Source organism: Leptonychotes weddellii, chromosome 7 (genome assembly GCF_054177405.1).
Source record: "Leptonychotes weddellii isolate Sample4059 chromosome 7, ASM5417740v2, whole genome shotgun sequence".
Classification (NCBI taxonomy): Eukaryota; Metazoa; Chordata; class Mammalia; order Carnivora; family Phocidae; genus Leptonychotes; species Leptonychotes weddellii.
The window spans coordinates 87,427,969-87,450,188 of record NC_138375.1 but is presented as its reverse complement, the minus strand read 5'-3'; the positions used below and the strand labels follow the sequence as shown (position 1 = coordinate 87,450,188).

The 22,220-nt window shown below is 40.5% G+C and overlaps 2 protein-coding genes across 2 annotated transcripts in view; both read right to left on the bottom strand.

Annotated features, from left to right (window-relative positions):
• Positions 1-8,779, bottom strand: part of ARSB (arylsulfatase B) — a 165,753-nt gene extending 156,974 nt beyond the window's left edge. Inside the window, exon 1 of the mRNA XM_081826682.1 lies at positions 8,332-8,779. Coding sequence (XP_081682808.1) covers positions 8,332-8,649 — 318 coding nt within the window. The 5' untranslated portion in view covers positions 8,650-8,779. The remainder of the gene's footprint in view (positions 1-8,331) is intronic.
• Positions 8,780-18,047: 9,268 nt separating this feature from the next.
• DMGDH (dimethylglycine dehydrogenase) overlaps positions 18,048-22,220 on the bottom strand; it is a 65,899-nt gene continuing 61,726 nt past the window's right edge. The window contains exon 16 of the mRNA XM_081826680.1: positions 18,048-20,732. Coding sequence (XP_081682806.1) covers positions 20,694-20,732 — 39 coding nt within the window. The 3' untranslated portion in view covers positions 18,048-20,693. The remainder of the gene's footprint in view (positions 20,733-22,220) is intronic.

Here is a 22,220-nt window from a genome sequence, read left to right as displayed (position 1 = left end):
GTGTGTTCACTCTTGCCACTTCTCATCAAAGTGTACTATAGGTTCTAGTCAGGGCAATTAGGTAAGCATCCAGAATGGAAAGCATCCAGTTTGGAAAGGAAAAAGCAAAACTATTTCTATCTGCAGATGACAGGATCTTGTATATAGGAAATCCTAAAGATATCATACACACACACACACACACTCACTCTTTTAGAACTAGTAAGTTCAGGAAGGTTGCAGGATACAGATCAAATGTCAGTTGCAGTTCCATACACTAGCAATGAACAATCGAAAATGAAATTAAGAAAACAATTCCATTTATAACAATATCCAAAAGAATAAAAAATTAGAACTAAACATAACCAAAGAATTGTTACGACTTGCATGCTGAAAACAAAACATTATTGGAAAGAAATTAAAGAAGACCTAAATAAGTAGAAATATATCTCATGTTCATAAATTAGAAGACATATATATTTTTTTCTTTTTTTATTATCTTTTTTATTAACACATAATGTATTATTTGTTTCAGGGGTACAGGTCTGTGATTCATCAGTCTTATACAATTCACAGCGCTCACCATAGCACATACCCTCCCCAATGTCCATCACCCAGACACCCCATCCCTCCCACCACCCTCTACTCCAGCAACCCTCAGTTTGTTTCCTGAGATTAAGAGTCTCTTATGGTTTGTCTCCCTCTCCGGTTTCATCTTGTTTCATTTTTCCCTCCCTTCCCCTATGATACTCTGTCTTGTTTCTCAAATTCCTCATATCAGTGAGATCATAGGATACTTGTCTTTCTCTGACTTATTTCGCTTAGCATAATAGCCTCTAGTTCCATCCACATTGTTGCAAATGGCAAGATTTCGTTTTTTGATGGTTGTAGAATATTCCATTGTAAATATATACACCACCTCTTCTTTCTCCCTTCATCTGTCGATGGACATCTAGGCTCTTTCCATAAGTTTAGCTATTGTGGACATTGCTGCTATAAACATTGGGGTACCCGTGCCCCTTCAGATCACTACATTTGTATTTTTGGGGTAAATACCCAGTAGTGCAATTGCTGGGTTGTACAGTAGCTCTATTTTCAACTTTTTGAGGAACCTCCATACTGTTTTCCAGAGTGGCTGCACCAGTTTGCATTCCCACCAACAGTGTAAGAGGGTTCCCCTTTCTCTACATCCTCGCCAACATCTGTCATTTCTTGACTTGTTAATTTTAGCCATTCTGACTGGTGTGAGGTGGTATCTCACTGTAGTTTTGATTTGTATTTCCTGATGCCAAGTGATGTTGAGCACTTTTTCATGTGTCTGTTGGCCATTTGTATGTCTTCTTTGGAGAAATGTCTGTTCATGTAGAAGACTTATATTGTTAAGCTTGTAATACTTCCCAAATGGATTTATAGATCAATATAGTCCCTATCAAAATTCCATGGCATTTTTTACAGAAATGGACAAGGTGATCCTAAAATTCATATGGAAATGCAAGGGGCCCAGAAGAGCCAAATCATTCCTGAAAAAGATCAAAATTGGAGGATTCGTATTTTCTGATTCTGAGACCTACTACAAAGTTAGAGTAATCAGGACAGTGTAGTGCTGCCATAAGGATACCATATAGATCAATGTAATAAAATTGTAATTCCAGAAATAAACCCATATATCTACGGTCAACTGATTTGTGACAAGAGTGGAGAAAGCATTCAGTAGGGAAAGAATAGTCTTTTTAACATATAGTGCTGGAACAACGGGGCATCCACATATATCCACATACCTCAAAAAAATACAAAAATTAACTAAAAATGATTCAAAGACCTAAATGTAAGAGCTGAAACTATAAAATTCTTAGAAGAAAACACAGAGGTAAATCTTCATAACCTTAGTGCTTTCTTAGATATGACACCAAAAGCACAAACAGCCAAAGAAATTAAATTGAACTACATCAAAATTTAAAACTGTTATACATAAAAGGACACTATCAAGAAAGTAAAAAGAAAACCCATAGGAGAAAGTATTTGCAAATCATGTATATGAAAAGGGTTTAACATCCAGGATATATAAAGAACTCATACAACTCAACAATGAAAAGACAACTCAATTTAAAAATGACAAAGGATTTGAGTGAGATTTTCTCCAAAGAAATATACAAATGACAAATAAGACATGAAAAGATGTTCAAGGCCATTAGAGAAATGCAAACCAAAGGCACAATGAGATACCACTCCATACCCACTAGGATGACTAGAAGGCTATAATCAAAAAGATAGTAACAAGGGTTGGCAAAGATATGGAGAAACTGGAACCCACAAACATTGTTGGTGGGAATGGTGTATCTGCTATGGGAACAGTTTGGCAGCTCCTCAAAAAATTAGACATAGAGCTGCCATATGATCTAGTATTCACTCTTAGGTATATACCAAGAGAGGTGACAAAAAAAAAAATGTGTTCACACAAAAACTTACACATGGATGTTCGCAGCAACATTATTCACAATGGCCAAAAGACAATGCCCATCAACTAATGGATGGAAAAATAAAATGTTGGTATATCCATACAATAGAATATTACGTGGCCATAAAAAGGAATGGTACAGGGCGCCTGAGTGGCTCAGTCGGTTAAGCATCTGCCTTCGGCTCAGGTCATGATCCCAGGGTCCTGGGATCGAGTGCCGCATCGGGCTCCCAGCTCAGTGGGGAGGCTGCTTCTCCCTCTGCCTCTGCGTCTCTCTCTCTCTCTGACTTTCATGAATAAATAAATAAAACGTTTAAAAAAACAAAAAAGAAAGAAAACCATGTTTAAAAAAAAAAAAGGAATGGTACATGCCATAATATGGATGAAAGGATATCTACCGTATGATTCCATTTATATGAAATGTCCAAAATAGGCAGATCTATAAAGACAGAAAGTAGATCAGTGGTTGCCAGGGGCAGGGGGAAGAGGGGAATGGGGATTGACTGCTAACAGTTACAGGGTTTCTTTTTGGGGTAATGGCAATGTTCTAGAATTAGACAATGGTGATGGTTGTACAACCTTGCAGATATATGAAAAACTGATAAATTAGACACTTAAAATGGTGTATTTGATGGTATGTGAAATAAAACGTTAACAAAAAAAAAATAGAGTATAGGAGGGGTACCTGGCTGGCTCAGTCAGTGGAGCATATGACTCTTGATCTTGGGGTTGTGAGTTTGGATCCCATGCTGGGTATAGAGATTACTTAAAAATACAATCTTTTTTAAAAATAGAGTATAGGAAAATAGGCAATATCTTATGTTGCTGGTGGGAATGTAGATTGATACAACCTACTGAAGTACAATTTTGTAGGATTTCTCAAAATTACAAATACATCTATCCTTCAACCCAGAAAGAGTCCTTTTCTAAGAATTTATCCTACAGATATATTTAACCATGTGCAAAATGACATATAGCGAAGGTAGTGACTTCAGCTTTGATATATCAAAAGTCTAGAAACAATCTATATGGCCATCATGATGTGACTAGTTAAATAAATTATCATATATCCACTCAACAAAATATTATACAGTCATAAAAATTGAGAATGCTCTTTTACTAACAATGTGGAATTATTTCAAATGTAAAATAAAACAAACATGTGAAGAGTATGCTACCATCCATATAAAAAGAAAGGTAATATCCACGTATGTATTTGCTTCTGTATGCATAAAATACTTTACGAAAGATATACATATACAATTCAGATAGCACAGTTTGCCTTCAAAGATGGGGAGCTGGATGCCTAAGGAACAAAACAGTGTGTGTGTATGTACATGCGTGCATGTACATAAGAAGAGATTTTCAGTAACTTTTCAGTTTTCAAACCATTGTGTTTTCTATTCAAATATACATCAAAATATATATCAAAAATATTTTTTAAATAAGGAATGAATGAGTCATAAGATTGTGAGAAGAACAGTGTACAGAGACCTGAATTCTAGTCCTGAATTTACCAATAACCATTTACCTCCTCTTCCGATCAATCTCCCTCTTCCCCGCTTTATCACACTCCATGCATTTTTCACCAAAGTATGCAGGTTTAAAAAGGTTCATATGTGAGGATTCTGAACAATTACATGTCTCTATATAAAAGGCTGGGTTCATGTTCCTGTTGAAACAAATTCTGGCCAAACAAGCAGCAACATTGTAAGGCGCATAGCGCGCTGAAAAGGAGTAATCTCTCTTCCCGCCCCTAGATGGGGTCAGTAGCTATGATCAGGTACATTTGCCAAGTTAGAAACCCGCTCTAGAGAGGAGGCGGGTGGGAGGATGGGTTAGCCTGGTGATGGATATTAAAAAGGGCACGCTCTGCATGGAGCACTGGGTGTTATGCACAAACAATGAATCATGGAACACTACATCAAAAACTAATGATGTAATGTATGGTGATTAACATGACAATAAAAAATTTTTTAAAAAAGAAAGAAAAAGAAACCCGCTCTAAGGGACACAGGGCCTTAGAGTCAAAGAAATGTAGAGCTAGAAAGAGCCAGGGTGTTCAGCCCAGCTTCCATATTTTACAGATGTGGAAAATGATGTCCAGCTAGTCAGAGTGTGAAGACTGATGTGGTGAACACTGGAACCCACATCTCATTATTCCCAACCAGTCCTCTTCACCAAATACTTTAATAAGCCAAAAACCTAAAACTCAGAATTTGGGGAAACTAAGTTCAATCAGGCTAGGCTTAGTTATCACTTTACACTTTTCTAAAGTTACATGACTATGGGCAGGATGGGTCTCTAAATATTCTACTAAAGGCGATTGTTAAGTTCACAGAACTATTATGTAGTTCTTTCAAGTACCTAATTTTGAAATAGTCAACAAATTTCCTCATTTTAGTGACTAAAATATTGCACAACACATGACTCGTTCAGAAATAAAACCTCTCCCCCATTTTCATTTCCCATTTAACATAGGCAATTCCTAACTTGAAACAATATGGGTTAACTTTTTGTTGTTGAGATGTTTGGAAATGACCTAAATGTCCAAAAATAATGGATCATTTAGTAAATCTGAGGCAGCTCTTGTGATGATATTTTTAATAATTCCGAGTAGACAACACAATGTAGTCGTTTTAGGGCCATGCTGCCTGGCCACGTCCTGGTCCACCACTTACCAGCCCTGTGACCTCGGGCAAGGTTCTTACCCTCTTCCAGCCTTGGTTTCCTTGTTATCAAATAGGGATAAAAGTAGTACCTACCTCACCGGGTTGCTGAGAGAAGTCAATGAATCAAAGTGTAAAGTGCTCAGAATGGTTATCAGTATATAGTATCTGAGGGCAATGAAGCTCCTTAGTTCTCCCTTAAGTGTTGGCTCCTTTAAAAAAGGACGCTTGCTAGCCTGAGGTAATTTGTAATTGGGCCTCCTGAGCTCAGAATAAAGCGGGAGAAAAGTCAAGCAAAATGTTTAGGGAGGCTAGCCTGCTACAGTGAGTGGTCTCTGAACTGTTTTGGAGTTCGCAACTTCTACCCTTCCTTCACTTCTTTTTTTTTTAAAGATTTTACTTATTTATTTGAGACAGAGAGAGCATATGAGAGGGGTTAGGGTCAGAGGGAGAAGCAGACTCTCCGCCGAGCAGGGAGCCTGATGCGGGACTCGATCCAGGGACTCCAGGATCATGACCTGAGCCGAAGGCAGTCGCTTAACCAACTCAGCCACCCAGGCGCCCCTTCCTTCACTTCTTAACTACAGGGTACTACTCTACACATGTTTTTTTCTCCAAGATGGAATGGTGGTGACTGGCAGAGAAGGATGTTAGGGGACAAAAGCAGCCAATTATAAGAACAAGTTTCTTAAAGTATGGTATTTGCTTTCCTGTTCAAATCTGTTGGAAGGGAGGAAGTCAGAGAAATGAATGGCCCTCCCATTCTTCTGCAATTTGAGTTCAGTTCTCTTACTTCAGAGCAAATGCAGAACTATTGGGGGCAGACCTTGCATTCTCTCCTTTCTTCTTTACTCAAATGCGCCTTTACTCCTACTAAGTGTCCAGGGTGAGATCATTCTTAAAGCACGGATTCCTGATTACCCCTTGCAGCCAAGGCTAGACCTGTGGAAAGTACTTAGGGCTGCTGGTGAAGGGAGCCATCCTTGACCTTCATGGAAACCTGGGCGACAGCTACTTCTCAGTCCTGTAGTAAAACTCTATCCTTTCTGTTTCTACAAGTCTTCGGATCACTGTGGAAATCTTTATTGCAAATAAACCCTCCCTTCTCTTGATCTTTGGACAACAAGGCTACGGTTGATCAGAGAGGCTACATGAACACAGACTTAGGAGGGCAAGGTTCAAGCATATCCCGTGACTTGCACAGTAAGGGCTCAAAATGTGCTTGTTGAACAAACAATACAGGTATAAGGAGGTATGCTTGTGTTCTGGAACAGTAACCATTTATTGTATTTAATATAATAGCCATAATCACATCAGGATCTTATAAAATCATCAATCTCAGTCAGATTAAGCAAAAAGGATACAATTTTATGGGCCTGAGATGACTAGTGGATACAGGAGAGGCACAAGACCAATATTACCACTTTCTAGCTGTGTGATTCTTAACATGTAATCGAACTTCTACAAGTTTATTTCCTTATCTGTAAAAGGGGATTAAAAGTTACAGCTACCTCATGAGCTATTTCAAGAATTAACTTTAAAAACAGTGAAGCACCATGCAAATGTTCTGGATATTCTTAGTTATCTAACATAAGTGCACACTCTACGAGTATACATATCTCTGTTAACTACATAGAAGTTGTTAAAGAAAAGCTTTTAGAGATAATGTGAGCTATCACTTGACATCTGTCAGACTGGCTAGTATCAAAAGAACAAGAAATAACAAGTGTTGGTGAGGATGTGGAGAAAATGGAGCCCTCCTGCCCTGTTGATAGGAATGTAAATTGGTACAGCCACTAGGGAAAACAGTATGGATGTTCCTCAGAAAATTAAAACTAGAGCTATCACATGACCCGGCAATTCCACTTCTGGATACTTATCAGAAGAAAAGGGCAAACCAATCTGAGGAGATCTATGCACCCCTATGTTCTCTGCAGCACTCTTTACAATAGCCAAGATATGGAAGCAACCTAAGCGTCCATCCATAGGTGAATAGATAAAATTAGATGTCATTTATATGTATGCATGTAGATATAGATATAAAACACGGAATATTACTCAGCCATAAAAAAAGAATGAAATCCTACCATTGTCGCAACATGGATGGAATGTAGAGGGTATAATGCGAAGGGAAGTCAGAGAAAGACAAATACCATATGATTTCACTTATGTGTGAAATCCTAAAACCAAAACAATGGACAAACAAAATAAAACAAACAGATTCATAGATACAGGAAACAGTTGGTTTCCAGAGGGGAGAGGGGTTGCGGGGCAGGTGAAAAGGGCAAAGAGGATTCAGAGGTACAAACTTCTAGATAAAAAATAAGTCATGAAGGTATAATGTACAGCATTGGGGATATAGCCAATAATATGCTGTAATTTTGTATGGTGATAAATGATAGCTAGACTTATGGGGATCATTTCATAATGTATAAAAATATAGAATCACTATGATGCACCCCTGAAGATGATAGGATATTATATGCCATTATACTTCACTGATAAATAGATAATAAAGGTGCTCAGAAGCACTGAACACAAGGTTAAATCAGAAAGGAGTATCAGCAGCCCAAGAAAAATCAACCTGGGTAGGTTCACTGTGCTGAGAACTGGAAAAATGAATCTGTGATCGGACAGTCCTAACCTAGGACCGCTGGGTTTGCAGGCGAGCAGAGTCGCACCCACCGCGCACACTCTTTTCCCTTTACCTGGCGCCCCGCCCCTGCTTTCCCGGCTCCCCTCCTCTCTCTGCTCCACTCCGGGGTGCCCAGCCCGCTCCCCCTCCTTCGCCCGTCTTCAGGACCTCTCTGCAGAGTCCACTCTGACCCTTCGACCTACGGCTGGCAGGCCCAGCATTAGCACTCCCCTAGAAACCCTTTCACCCCAACCTTCAGAAAACGAAAGACCGAAAAAGCCCGAGAAGAGGGGGGGGTTCCGGGGGCTGCGGGTCGCCCTGGAGCGGGCATGCGCGGAGGCCGCAGCGGCCTGCGAGCCGGGGAGGAGCGGGGACGGCTCGGCCAGGGGGAGCAGCCGCCTCGCCTGGACCCAGCTCGGGGAACTGACCCCGGCTAGCCAGCGCCCGCCCCGGCCTCCCGGCCCCACTTGCCGGAGGCTCGCGGGCCGGCCGAGCGGCCGGCGGGGCGCGGCAGGAGGGCCGAGCGGCGGCCGCGGGAGGGGCGGAGCGGGGCGCCGGCGACGGGTTGGCGGGCCGCCGGGGGCGCTGCGTACCTGGTAGCGGCCGGTGAGCAGCTGGCTCCGCGAAGGCGTGCACAGCGGCTGCGTGTAGTAGTTGTCCAGGAGCACCCCGCCGGCCGCCAGCGCGTCCAGGTGCGGCGTGCGGATGTTCGAGCCGTGGAAGCCCACGTCGTTCCAGCCCAGGTCGTCCGCCAGCACGAAAACGAGGTGCGGCGGCCGGCCGGCCCCGGCGCCTGTGCCCGGCGGGGCCACCAGCAGTAGCAGGCGCAGCAGCAAGGGGAGGACGCCGGGGAGGAGCGGCCGCCGCAGGCTGGGGCCTCGGGGCAGGCTCGCCGCGCCGCCCCGGCCCATCCTTCGCCGCCTACGGTGCCCGCGCCTGTGGCGCCGGCAGCCCCCGGCACCGCTTGTAGAATCAGGAACTGGGCGGCCGGGCCTGCCCCGCCCCCACACGGGATTTCACCCCGGCGGGCGGCGGGCGGCGGGCGGTAGAGGCCTGGCGCCGGAGCCCCCGCCGCCTCTGACCCGGGCCCCGGCCGGTGTGACGGGGGAGGAGCCAGCGGAGAAGCACCCGGTTCTCCCGCTGGCCCAGCTCCGCGGAAACTCCGTTGATGCTTGATGGGAGCCAAGATTCTTCTCTTTCCAGAGATGAACCTTGCATCGTAGCATCCTCAAAGAGGAGCAGATTTGATCTTTTTAGTAACTCTTCGCAATTTGCAAAACATTTTCTTTAAATTTCGCAACAAACTGGGCAGTTAGGAATTATAATGTACCCTCCTTTTTTTCAGAATCAAGAAGCCTGTAGTTGGTTGAGCCTAACCCAAACTCACATCCTGAGCCGTGATGTTTTAAAGGTCGTGGGGGAATCATTTCTAGCAAAAGAACTCAGACTTGTGCAAGTGGGCGGTGGATGGAAAGGCAAAACTCTAGGCGATGTTTCAGATTCATTTATGAATAGCATACGCCCGTGAAACCACTTCCTCCTCACTACCCAAAAGGGGGCTAAATACACACTCCGACTGCACGGTGTCCTTTTGAAGGTGCAGTTTTACTTAGGCTGCCCTGAGGAGTTGGGGGGCTGTTGCGTGACCATTAAGTAGCTCACTAGCTTGTCCAGGTATGAGCCTCTTCACGGCGGGCTCCGCGACACTCAAGTAGTGAGCCAAAGAAGTATAGTTTCTAACTTGCTTGAAATCATCTGAGGATGGAAGGAAAAAGTTCCCTTAACCACATGCTCATTGAATTGGGAAGTTAGCCTTACGACCACTGCCATCCAAAACTCTCTGCCTCTTCTAGTCTGGAGATAGACTCTAACTACAGTTATGGGGGCCTGGCGGTTATGCACCGTAGGATATATCCTTTCAGGCTATCTGAATCTGATGCCATGGGAATTATTTCACAGCTTTATAAGTTGTGGATGACTGAGAGCAATGGAAACTAATCCTTTTTTAAAAAACATTTTTAAATGGGGCGCCTGGGTGGCTCAGTTGGTTGGGCGACTGCCTTCGGCTCAGGTCATGATCCTGGAGTCCCGGGATGGAGTCGAGTCCCATATGGGGCTCCCTGCTCGGCAGGGAGTCTGCTTCTCCCTCTGACCCTCCTCCCTCTCATGCTCTCTGTCTCTCATTCTCTCTCTCTCAAGTAAATAAATAAAATCTTAAAAAAAAAAAAAAATTTAAAAAAAAATATATAAATAAATAAAAAAACATTTTTAAATGTAAACTCAATTAATTAACATATGATATATTATTGGTTTCAGAGGTACGGGCCTGTGATTCATCAGTCTTATATAATACTCATTACATCACATGCCCTCCTTAATGTCCATCCTCCAGTTACCCCATCTCCCTCCAGCAACCCTGTTTGTTTTCTGTGATTAAGAGTCTCTTATGATTTGTCTCCCTCTATGGTTTTGTCTTGTTTTATTTTTTCCTCTCTTCCCCTATGATCCTCTGTTTTGTTTCTTAAATTCCACATCAGTGAGATCATATGATACATGTCTTTCTCTGACTTACTTTGCTTAGCATAATGCCCTCTAGTTCCATCCACATGGTTGCAAATGGCAAGATTTCATTTTTGATGGCTGTGTAATATTCCATTGTGTATATATACCACCTCTTCTTTCTCCATTCATCTGTCGATGGACATCTGAGTTCTTTCCATAGTTTGGCTATTGTGGACATTGCTGCTATAAACATTGGGGTGCACGTACCCCTTCGGATCACTACATTTGTATCTTTGGGATAAATACCCAGTTAGTGCAACTGCTGGGTCATAGGGCAGCTCTATTTTCAACTTTTTGAGGAACCTCCGTACTGTTTTCCAGAGTGGCTGCACCAGCTTGTATTCCCACCAGCAGTGTAGAAGGGTTCCCCTTTCTCTGCATCCTTGCCAACATCTGTCATTTCCTGACTTGTTAATTTTAGCCATTCTGACGGGTGTGAGGTGGTATCTCATTGAGGTTTTGATTTGGATTTCTCTGATGCCAAGCGATGTTGAGCACTTTTTCATGTGTCTGTTGGCCATTTGGATGTCTTCTTTGGAAAAATGTCTGTTCATGTCTTCAGCGCATTTCTTGTTGGATCATTTGTTCTTTGGGTGTTGAGTTTGATAAGTTCCTTATAGATTGTGGATACCAGCCCTTTATTGATACATCATTTGCACATATCTTCTCCCATTCTGTCGGCTGTCTTTTGGTTTTGTCAGCTGTAGAAACTAATTCTAGTTTATACATACGCCAATGACTTCTAGCCATTGTAGTGACAATCCCCACCGCCCCCGTGGAAAACAGGTTTTGCCCCACTTGCACATTTGTTTTAATATTCATGATCTGATCCTTGGGTTGTCCTTTGAACTAGTTTTAACACCTTACCAGTTTCCTCACTAGTGAATTAAATAAAATCTTTAACATGTATTCATTTTTATATTCGTACAAGGGTTATGATTTTATCTTTTTTTTGAAAATTATCCTTTAGGGCGCCTGGGTGGCTCAGTTGCTTGGGCGACTGCCTTCGGCTCAGGTCATGATCCTGGAGTCCCGGGATGGAGTCGAGTCCCATATGGGGCTCCCTGCTCGGCGGGGAGTCTGCTTCTCCCTCTGACCCTCCCACCTCTCATGCTCTCTCTCTCTCATTCTCTCGAATAAATAAATAAATAAAATCTTTAAAAAAAAAAAGAAAATTATCCTTTAACACATGGAGTGTTTTCCTTTTACATATAATTCTTTTTCTTTGCATGAAGTGGATTAGTTTATGACACATCCAAATTTAATCTCTAGTGGAATTTAGCAGGAAAAAATTTAAATTTAGCATTAAATTCAAAAGGATAATTTTGAAGAGCAGTTTGATTCTTATTAAGGCTTGAAATTTTTATTTAAAGACCCTGTAAGAGACAATAAAGGCTTGAGAATTCTCCACTATGGCTCTTGCATGTCCTTCCTCTCCATAACTGTTTCTCCCTACCCTGATAGAAATCAAATTGCCCAGGGGAGCCTGGGTGGCTCGGTCATTAAGCGTCTGCCTTCTGCTCAGGTCATGATCCCAGGGTCCTGGGATTGAGCCCCGCATCGGGCTCCCTGCGCAGTAGGGAGCCTGCTTCTCCTTCTCCCTCTGTCTACCACTCTGCCTACTTGTACTCTCTCTCTCTGTCAAATAAATAAATAAAATCTTAAAAAATAAATAAATAAATAAAATTGCCCAAACATGGCTGCTACCCTGCCGAAACAGTTCCTCCTTTGACCACCTGCTTCAGAAACTAGCTACACTTACACTGAGACTTCTCATATCCTGCATTTTTGAACAAAAACCTATGCCAATTGTGCTCTGGAAATGTGCATATGAGTTAGTTAAAAAGTTTATTTTTATGTATTGAACACATGATATGCAGTGCAGGCTAGTTATTATGAAGTCTCTCAATTGGACTTTGATATTTCCTGATGATTAGGCTCAGGGGATGGGTTTGTGCAGAAGTATCATAAAAGTGATATATCTTCTTGAGGCTTCATATTAAGAAGGACGTGATGTTGATTTATTATTTGATCACTTTGTTAAGGCAGTCATTTCTCCACTATGAAGTTACTATTTTCCCCTTGGAACTAATCATTATTTTATGGGGAGATAATTTAAGAATACATTTATATTCTATTCTTTCTAAAACTTTGGCTTGTTTGTTTTAGCACTCACTGCTGCTTCTTGCTTTGATCTATTATCAGGATGGTTGCTGAATGGTGATTTTTTTTTTTTTAAAGATTTTATTTATTTGATAGAGACACAGTGAGAGAAGGAACACAAGCAGGGGGAGTGGGAGAGGGAGAAGCAGGCTTCCCGCTGAGCAGGGAGCCCGATGCGGGGCTCAATTCCAGGACCCTGGGATCATGACCTGAGCGGAAGGCAGATGCTTAACGACTGAGTCACCCAGGCGCCCCTGAATGGTGATTTTCTAATTCCATCATTCCTTCTGTATTAATTAGTTGTCAAGTAGGGAAAAAGTTTGCCTTCTCTCCCATTAATTTGTTTATTTAAATCACTCAACTCATGGATTCTCATTTTAATCAATGTGCTTTACTATAATTATTTTGATCCTCAAATTTCCTTTGATTTGATCAGTGGGAGCCCCTTCAGTCTGGCTCTTGTATCCTTTTGGCATATTCTTTTTACCTTTGAACACTCCCTTACTTTTTGGTACAACAAGGTATTCTAGGTTCTTCTTGTACTTTTCCTTCTCCAACCCTGGAATTAACCATTTCTACAAGGAACCCTCCCTGATTGCTTTCAGTGGAGGATGGCATCTAGAAACCAGTATCTGTGCTATAGTTGTGCTCATTGCTACTGGGCTGTCCTTATTTCCAGGATCTCTCATCAGACAAAGATAGGAATTAGATGTATAGATTCACTCAGGCATACATAAGTAGGTATATGTAGTATATTGATACATATGAATAGGTATAAAACCATGAGTTCATAGTGAATACCTCCAATTCTACTTTCCCCCTTTCCATACTATATGGGTAGTACCAATTTTCATTGTTACCAGCCATTAAAGGTCATACTTTTTAATTTTTGCCAATCTGATATGAGAAATGATATCACAGGATAGTTTTTGGTTTTGCATTTCTCTTATGAGTAAGGTTAAAAATCTTTTGAGATGTGGAAGGGCTGTTTTTACATCACTTTTGTGAATTGTGTCATTTTCAACTGGTTTTGGTCTTTTCCCTCTCGATTTTAAGAGTTCTTTATGGACTAGAGATGTTACCTCTTTAACTGTGATATGTACCAGAAATATTTTCTACCAGTTTCTCAACTGTCAAATATTTTGTTGTGGTATTTTTTGATATGCCAAAGTGATTTTTTTTTAATGTGGTCAAATATAGCAATTTTTTTATTGCCTTTGGATTTTGAGTCATGATTAGACTTTCCTTATACCAAAGTTAAAATAAAATTCACCCATGTTTTCTTCTAGCATGGTTTCAGTTTTCACATTTAGATCCCTGACCCATTGGCATTTATTTTTGTGGATGACGTGAGATTTGAATCTGATTTTACCTTTTTCCAAATGGTTACCCAGGTCCTAGCACCATTTGTAAAGAAAATAAAGAAGTCTATCTCTGCCCCATTGCTATGAGATGTCACATTTATCATATGCTTAATTTTCTCATATATTTGAGTCTATTTCTGGGCTTTCTGTTCTATTCCACTGGCATGTCTGTTGACTCATACACCAATACCACACTGTTTCAGTTACAGAGGTTTTATAGTATGTTTTAATGTATGATAGGAATAGTGACTCCTCATAACTTATTTTTTAATGCTTTCCTGGTTATTCCTGCATGTTTATCTTGTCATATGAACTTTAACATCAACATGTCCAGTTCCATTAAAAAAATAGGTTGGTGGGGCGCCTGGGTCATTAAGCGTCTGCCTCTGGCTCAGGTCATGATCCCAGGGTCCTGGGATTGAGCCCCATGTTGGGCTTCCTGCTCAGGAGGAATCTGCGTCTCCTTCTCCCTCTGCCTGCCGCACCCCCTGCTTGTGTGCTCGCTCTCTCTCTCTCTGTCAGATAAACAAAAATTCCAATAAAAATGTTTTTTAAAAATGTGTTGTTTTTATTGGAATTGCATTAAATTTATAAACTAATTTAGGGGCAACTGAAATCTTTGTAATATTAAGTTGTCCTATCTAAAAACAAAGGTTATCTTCCATTTATTAAGTCTCCTTAAGTCTTTTAGAAGTTTCAAAAAATTTTCTTCATATCAGTTTTGTGCTTGTCTTGTTAAATTTATTCCTAAGTATTTTATCTTCTCTGTTGCTACTGAAAGGGGGCTTTCTTTATATCCTTTAACTGGTTATTATTTGTGGACATGAAGTTTACTGATTTCTGCATGGTATTTTATATTCTGCCAAATGCTGAATTATTTCACTGTTTGAGTTAGTTTAATTATTGATTTTTAAGGGTTTTTCCAGTACATAATCATATCGATAAAAACCATTCCAATCAGTTAGAAGATGCAAAAATTAGGACTGAAATAAAGTCAGCTCCCAACTCACCAGTGGGTATAAAAGTTAATTTGGGGGTAGGTAGAGTACTTGGAACTTGGGATATATTTTTTACAAAGAAAAGATATTATACAGGGACACCTGGGTGGTTCAGTCGGTTAAGTGTCTGCCTTCAGCTCAGGTCATGATCCTGGGATCCTGGGATCAAGCCCCAGCTGGGCATACTGCTCAGCAGGGAGTCTGCTTCTCCCTCTCCCTCTACCTCTCCCCTACTGCTCATGCTCTCACTCTCTTTCAAATAAATAAAAAATCTTACAAAGAAAATATATCATACATAACACTTGGTTTGCATCTAACCCCCACAAAACCTATTTAACCCATAGTTAAAATCTCTTACCTCCTGAAGTCAATAAAAAAAAAGACCAACAATCCATTTTTAAATGGGCAAAATATAGGAACATAATAGTTTATAGGAAAGGAAATATAAGTGGTTATTAAATAAATGAACAGATGTTCAACATACTAATCGAACCTTCAATAATATACCACTGATATTAGTGATAACTCACTGCTTTGGGTATGGTATAAAGAAACAAACCATCTCATACATTAATCGCAGAAGTAAAATTTGTTATAATCTCTAAGGGAAACAATTTTGCATATCTATCAAAATACACATACACTTTAATCCAGCAATTCCAGTTGTAGGAATTTATCCTTCAGATATACTCAGTGCGAGAAACAGCATATGTATCAAGATAACCACTTTAGTTTTATTTTTATTAGAAAAAGGCAAATAATAGGGCCTGGAATTATGGAATTATTATGGAATACTAATTCCATACATAATTTATGTATGGAATACATATAATTATGGAATACTAAGCAGTCATTCAAAAGGATGATATGGAATAATCTCCAAAACATATCATTAATTTTTAAAAGTTAGGCAAAAAACATTATGCTTGGTATACCTTAATTTGCTTAAAAATATATGTATATATGTGTATATATACCTATGTTCATATATTTTCATATTTTAAGAGAGAGGTGTTTACGTATTTATAGAGTATCTCCAGAAGGATAAGAAGAAATAATAATATTGTCTCTGGGTAGACAGGTTGCAGACAAGAATAGGAGAGAGATTAATTTTTCACCATAGATCCTTTATGCATTGTAAATTTTTAACTCTCTCTCTATATTATCTATTTCTAATAATAATGGTAATAACATAATTTGCATTTAAAGAAAAAGTAAAATGCATTATCAGAACATAGTGCTAAGACAAATATTCCCCAATGAACATGTTTGGAAAGCCCCAAGGCCGTGCACTAAGACAATCACATCGATGCTCTTGCTGGGCCTCCTGATTTCTCCAGTTTGCAGACCCCCTAGTTCTTGGCATGGTGCTAACTGGCTAGAAGCTATGCTTAGAAGTCAGGATACCCACGTTTCAATGCTTCTGCAAACCCGTTTTGTTTCAGAGTCTTTGAATATGACAAATATTGCATACAAAGTCTAAGCAATTTTAAACACTATCTCTAAATGTTTAACCGTTGGGGTAGAGATAATGACAAGAAGTCTTTCTTCAGATAGAGAACCTGAAATTCACTAACTAAATGTGGTAAATTACTGTTGGTGTTACTCATTGCCCCATTACCGCCCTGGGTAGTCCAGAAGGAGATAGACTTGAACGTCAGAAAGAATATCCAAACTTTATTACTTTAGATGTCAGCTATTAAATTATTTTCACACAAAAAAATTATTTTCACAATACATTTAATCTTGGAAACTGATCTAGGATGGATTTGTTTCTACCATATCTAATTGAGGAGGAGAGAGTCTTCTTGAAGGCCTGTAAAGTCATATACCAGACTTACAGATGACTGTTCTTAATGTTCTTTTACCTTCTTCTAGTCACCAATACTTACATGCATAAGTTATATTAACTACTATCAGTTCTAACTATTATCACTGCATTAATAATCATTAAGCATGTAGGAATGTAATTCTCTATAAGAAGCATCTTCAGGGGCACCTGGGTGGCTCAGTCGTTAAGCATCTGCCTTCGGCTCAGGTCATGATCCCAGGGTTCTGGGATCGAGCCCCGCATCTGGTTCCCTGCTCAGCAGGAAGCCTGCTTCTCCCTCTCCCACTCCCCCTGCTTGTGTTCCTGCTCTCGCTCTCTCTATCAAATAAATAAGTAAAATCTTTAAAAAAAAAAAAAAAAGCATCTTCAGTATATTGTTGGTTTTGTTTGGTGTGTTAATATATATGCATGTATTGAAAAAAAGGGGTCAGATTTTAAAAAGAAAGATTTCTTTTAGCTCTAATATATTCCCGATTGTTGAAATTGATAGTCTAGATAAGAACAGCTATGGCCAACTCACACTGAAACTCCCTTGACCCCCTCTTCTTGCCCATTGCTTATCACCTCCTTCCTCCTCAAAACTAACTAGAGAGAGTAGAAAGTGGAAAACAGCACCATTGGTTAAAAAAAAAAATTTTTTTTGGTATAGCATTTTTTGTGCATAAGACAATGCACTAGGTGTGCTTGGCTGGTTTAGTCGGTAGAGCCTAAAACTCTTAATCTCGGGGTTGTAAGTTCAAGCCCCATATTGGGTGTAGAGATTACTTAAAAAAATTTTTTTTAATCTTTAAAAAAATAAGATAGTCTACTAAAGTATATATAGGTCAATTAATTCTCACAAAGTGAACACACCCATGTAACCACCACCCCGATCAAGAAACAGGATGTTGGTATTGCATTTTATCTCATTTCTTCTTTCCTTCCCTTTACCTTTCACACACCCCGAGCCTTAGTCTTCACACAATATTTACTATATACAACAACTGAATTGCATTCACTTTTTCTGTACTGAATGTTTTACATTTACACCAATTTCTTAAGCAGTTCTAGACCAATACTTTCCAACCATGCTTAAATATCTGAAACCAATGTGAACGCTTCAAAAAATAAAAATAGTCATACTATGTGACAAAAAAATAAGCCACTCTTACTAGATAAGAAAGTGCAATTAATATATATCTATATTAAATTTTTAAAAAGTGAAACACATACATAGTTTTTAAAAAGTTAAGTTAAGGGCGCCTGGGTGGCTCAGTCGTTAAGCGTCTGCCTTCAGCTCAGGTCATGATCCCAGGGTCCCAGGATCAAGCCCCACATCGGGCTCCCTGCTCGGCGGGAAGCCTGCTTCTCCCTCTCCCACTCCCCCTGCTTGTGTTCCCTCTCTCGCTGTGTCTCTCTCTGTCAAATAAATAAATAAAATCTTTAAAAAAAAAAAAGTTAAGTTAAAAGGGTGTACCGTGAAAAGTGAGTTTCAACCCTTCTCCAGGAATACTAGTGTTACCCTTCCTGAGATAGTCTAAACATAAGTACAATTTAAATATTAAAGTTTTTCCTATTAGAACCTAACTGATAGCATATTGCATATTATAATATACCATGCTTTTTAAAACTAATAATGTAAGGGCACCTGAGTGGCTCAGTCAGTTGAGTGGCTGCCTTCGGCCCAGGTCATGATCCCAGGGTCCTGGGATCGAGCCCTGCATCGGGCTCCCTGCTCAGCAGAGAACCTGCTTCTCCCTTTCCCTCTGCCTTCTGCTCTGCCTACTTGTGCTCTCTCTCTGTCAAATAAATAAAAAAATCTTAAAAAAAATAATGTAAATAGCCCTTTATTTTTTAACATTTTTTAAAATAGCCCTTTTAAATGTGTTAGTCCACCCCACAACCTCCCCCCATCCTGGTAGCCATGTTTGTACCTGTTGACCTGACCCCTTTGGCCAGGCCTGCACAGACTATGTTGGTGTTGTATGCAAGTCATCATCTATTGCTATGCGATCCATTTCATGATCTTCCTCTGCTCTGTTCTGTATACAAGCTACGTGTCCCAGGCTCCTTCACCTACTTGCTCCCACGTAGGTTCAGCCAATGGGAGGCACTGGTGGGAGATTGGAATGTGGGAGGAAAAGAGAAGCCAGGGTGTTTTTTCCCTTCTTTTGGATTTGGGTAGCATCTTCAACAGCATGGTTGAGTCTCCTCTGTGGTTCCTGCTCCTGCTGGCCGCCCCTTCCCAAATGGTCCTAGTGTTGGCTTGGCAGCCCCCATCAGTGCATTCCTTACTAGTTCTCCAGGTTAGGAGAGCACTCAAATACTGCTCTGTTGATTTCTTCCAGCACTGTAAGACCAGCACCTTTTGTTGTTTCTCCCGGCATTCTTTGAGGTTGGATTGTTTATTCTGAATAAGTGACCATTTGCTGAGATTTGGTTATTGCATGATCAATAACCTTCTCCACAGGTTCTGTGTATTGCTCCTTTGATTAGAGTCTGATATAATATTTTATGTAAATAATTTATCCGGTAACTAATAAGATACTGAAAAATCACAACTTAGGTAACTCTAAAATTATGCCATTGATGATTATATTTTAATTATTTTTTTAGTTTTAACAACCATTTAAAAAGAGGAAATATTAATTTTAGAGATATTGTTCAAAACCAGTAAGATATTTCATGTATGAACTAAAATCTGCTCTTATTGAACACAATGTTGTATCTCACAATTTGCCCTCTGTTTCATAACCAACATCAATAGAAACTCTGAGTGATCACATAGAATGACAGAATTGAACTCAACTTCTGCTTCTTTGTATTTACAATCACTCTACTGTTTCAGTGTCGGATAACTAGCTCCACAGGGATTGAAGACTCAAATTATGCTTGAAGGAAGCTTGAATGATTCCAGCAGTAAAGAATTTACCCTTGAATGCATATAGCTGAGCCTGTTAGTGGTAAGGGCCTGTGGTATAACCAGAGCTTCTCTAAATTTTTCTTAAAGATTTTTATTTATCTATTTGAGAGAGAGAGAGAGAGAACCAGTTGGGGGAGGGGCAGAGGGAGAAGCGGACCCCTGCAGAGCAGGGAGCCCCACGTGGGACTTGATCCCAGGACCCTGGGATCATGACCTGAGCTGAAGGCAGACACTTAACTGACTGAGCCACCCAGGTGCCCATCTCTAAATTAATTTCCATGTGGAACCCAATATTTAATAAGGTAAGCAATAAGTATGTGCTAATTTGAACTACATAGATGATCAAAACATCAACAATTGCAACAACAAATGATTTAGACTAAAAAAGTGTTTTACAGGGAGGAGGATTTGACATAATGAAATAAAGAGAACTGAGATAGTTAATGGCGTCATTGAACCTACCTCCAGACTTACTTTGTGATTTAATAAAATAAACTGCTTCAGCTGCTGTTAATGGGATATTTTCTTACTTGCAGCTGAAAGCTTCCTAACTGGTACCCTCTCTACCTGAGTAGGAAGCTGCTCCTGGATAGTGAGAGTCTGTTCCCCGCCTCCAACTCCTTACCTCCTAGTCCTTTTTCAATATGGTCTACCTCCCGCCCTCACCGGCCCCCCCAGAAAGAGCTCATGCCAATGGCGCCAATGAGACTGTGGTCTAACCTCAGAGGCACTTCTCAGCCCTTAATCTTACCTGACATCTCTTATCTTTGGACACAGTTTGCCATCCTCTCGTCAAAATGTTCTCTTCCCTTGGCTTTCATGACACCTCAGTTTGTACCGAAATATACACCTGGTTTTTTTTTTTTTGTTTGTTAAATGCTTGACCTGGTCTATAAATGCCACAAAGGGACCATGTCTGTTCACTGCTTTTCCAGTGCCTGGCCTGTCGGAAGTACTCAACGAACACTTGTAGACTAACAAATACTTCAGTGAGGAAAGCAATTACTCAGAGAACTTTAAATACAGGAAAGGCTTGAGTAGATGATCACGTAGTCTGTTCTTGGCTGGCAGCAGGGCTAGGAAAAGCAGGTCTTCTGGCTTTCTGTCCAGTAACTGTTTTACCACCCTGTCCCTCCTATGCTTCATGGCATGCTGATACTTCCAAAGTGTACACCTGGAGAAAATATAAGTAATGTGTTAGCCTTTTATAATTCATAAAGTAGCTTCTATAAACTACTGAACTATTCTGGAGACTCATTAATGGCAGACAGATAAGCAAAGGCAGGATCAGTTTGACTTATATAGGATGATTCATCAGGAGAAGAGTTTGATTTGATTTGGGGCTCTTGGCTTTTATGAGGCTTTGGCTAAAGGATGCTATTTGTACAGCTGAAACTTTCTTCCTCTCACAGATGCTTTGTTTCCTTATAACGTCAATCTTTCTGTGCAGTTCAAACATGCACAAAGTCTTCTCAGTAATATTCCAGAATCTCTTTGCTATTTAATGGGCCATAAAGCATACTTAAAAATGGGTTTATCTGTCACCTTTCCCATCAGAAAAGGAGTAAAACATAGATTAGAGGTGAACACCAGCAACCTAACAACATCCATCAATGTTTTGATAATGTGTTGACTAGAAAGTGTTTTTGCAGTTCTAAGAAGCTTTCCTAGCTCAAGGGAAGAAAGCACCCATCATCCACTATCACATTCTTGAGAACACTCGTTCCTAAACCATAGACATGGGCTTCTGCACATCAGTAAAGAGTACTTTCAAGCATGCTGGTTCTTTGCTCTTCATGGCTGACCCTAATCCTGGCCCCGTTCCTGTGAGGCCTCTCTCAGTGCCTGGCCCACTCTCCAGCAGCTAGAGGTTTTAGGGAGGCTCTTTTGAGTCGAGGTGTTCACCTAACAACCGGCTGATAGGCCATTGGGAACGGAAAGCTTCAGAAACTGGTCTTTCTCTCAGGGCCTCTCCCCTTGTCAGGGGTTCTTGCTACCCCAAGACTTCTCTTACATCTTTTCTTCATCTTTTCAGCTTCAGCTTTTAGGGATCATCGGCTTATGCTCCGATGTTTCACAGTTCAAATTTCCATGGGATGAAGTCTGGCTAAGTGGTCTCGTAGGTCACTGGTCAGCCTATGCATTGGCTGATGCCAAACCTTGCACCTAGCCCAGGTCCACCGGCTGGGTGGGCATGGGATGCCAGGGTGACTTAATAGCACCCAACAAACCACAAAAGATGGAATGAGCACAATTTCTATTGATCTGTTCTAGTGTTATATTAATTGGAGGACATGAATTCAATGTTGTACTTTCATTATTGATTACTGTACCAAAAAACCTGGAATTGTCTATGTTGCAGAAAAGGAATCCAGAGATGGTAAATAAGTATCTTAATGGTTGTAGGACTAGAGAGTGGCAGAGAGTAAGAAATGGGATCTCCCAGGCAAAGGCTTTAACCAGCACCTAATAAGAGATAGTGGATATGGAGGGTTTTTTTTTTAAATTGAGGTATAATTGATTTATAACATTGTATTAGTAAAGATTCAATATTTATACACTATGAAATGATCCCACCAGTCTAGTTACCAACCATCACCATATAAAGTTATATTTTTTTCTTGTGATGAGAACTCTTAAGATTTACTCTCTTAACTTCGAA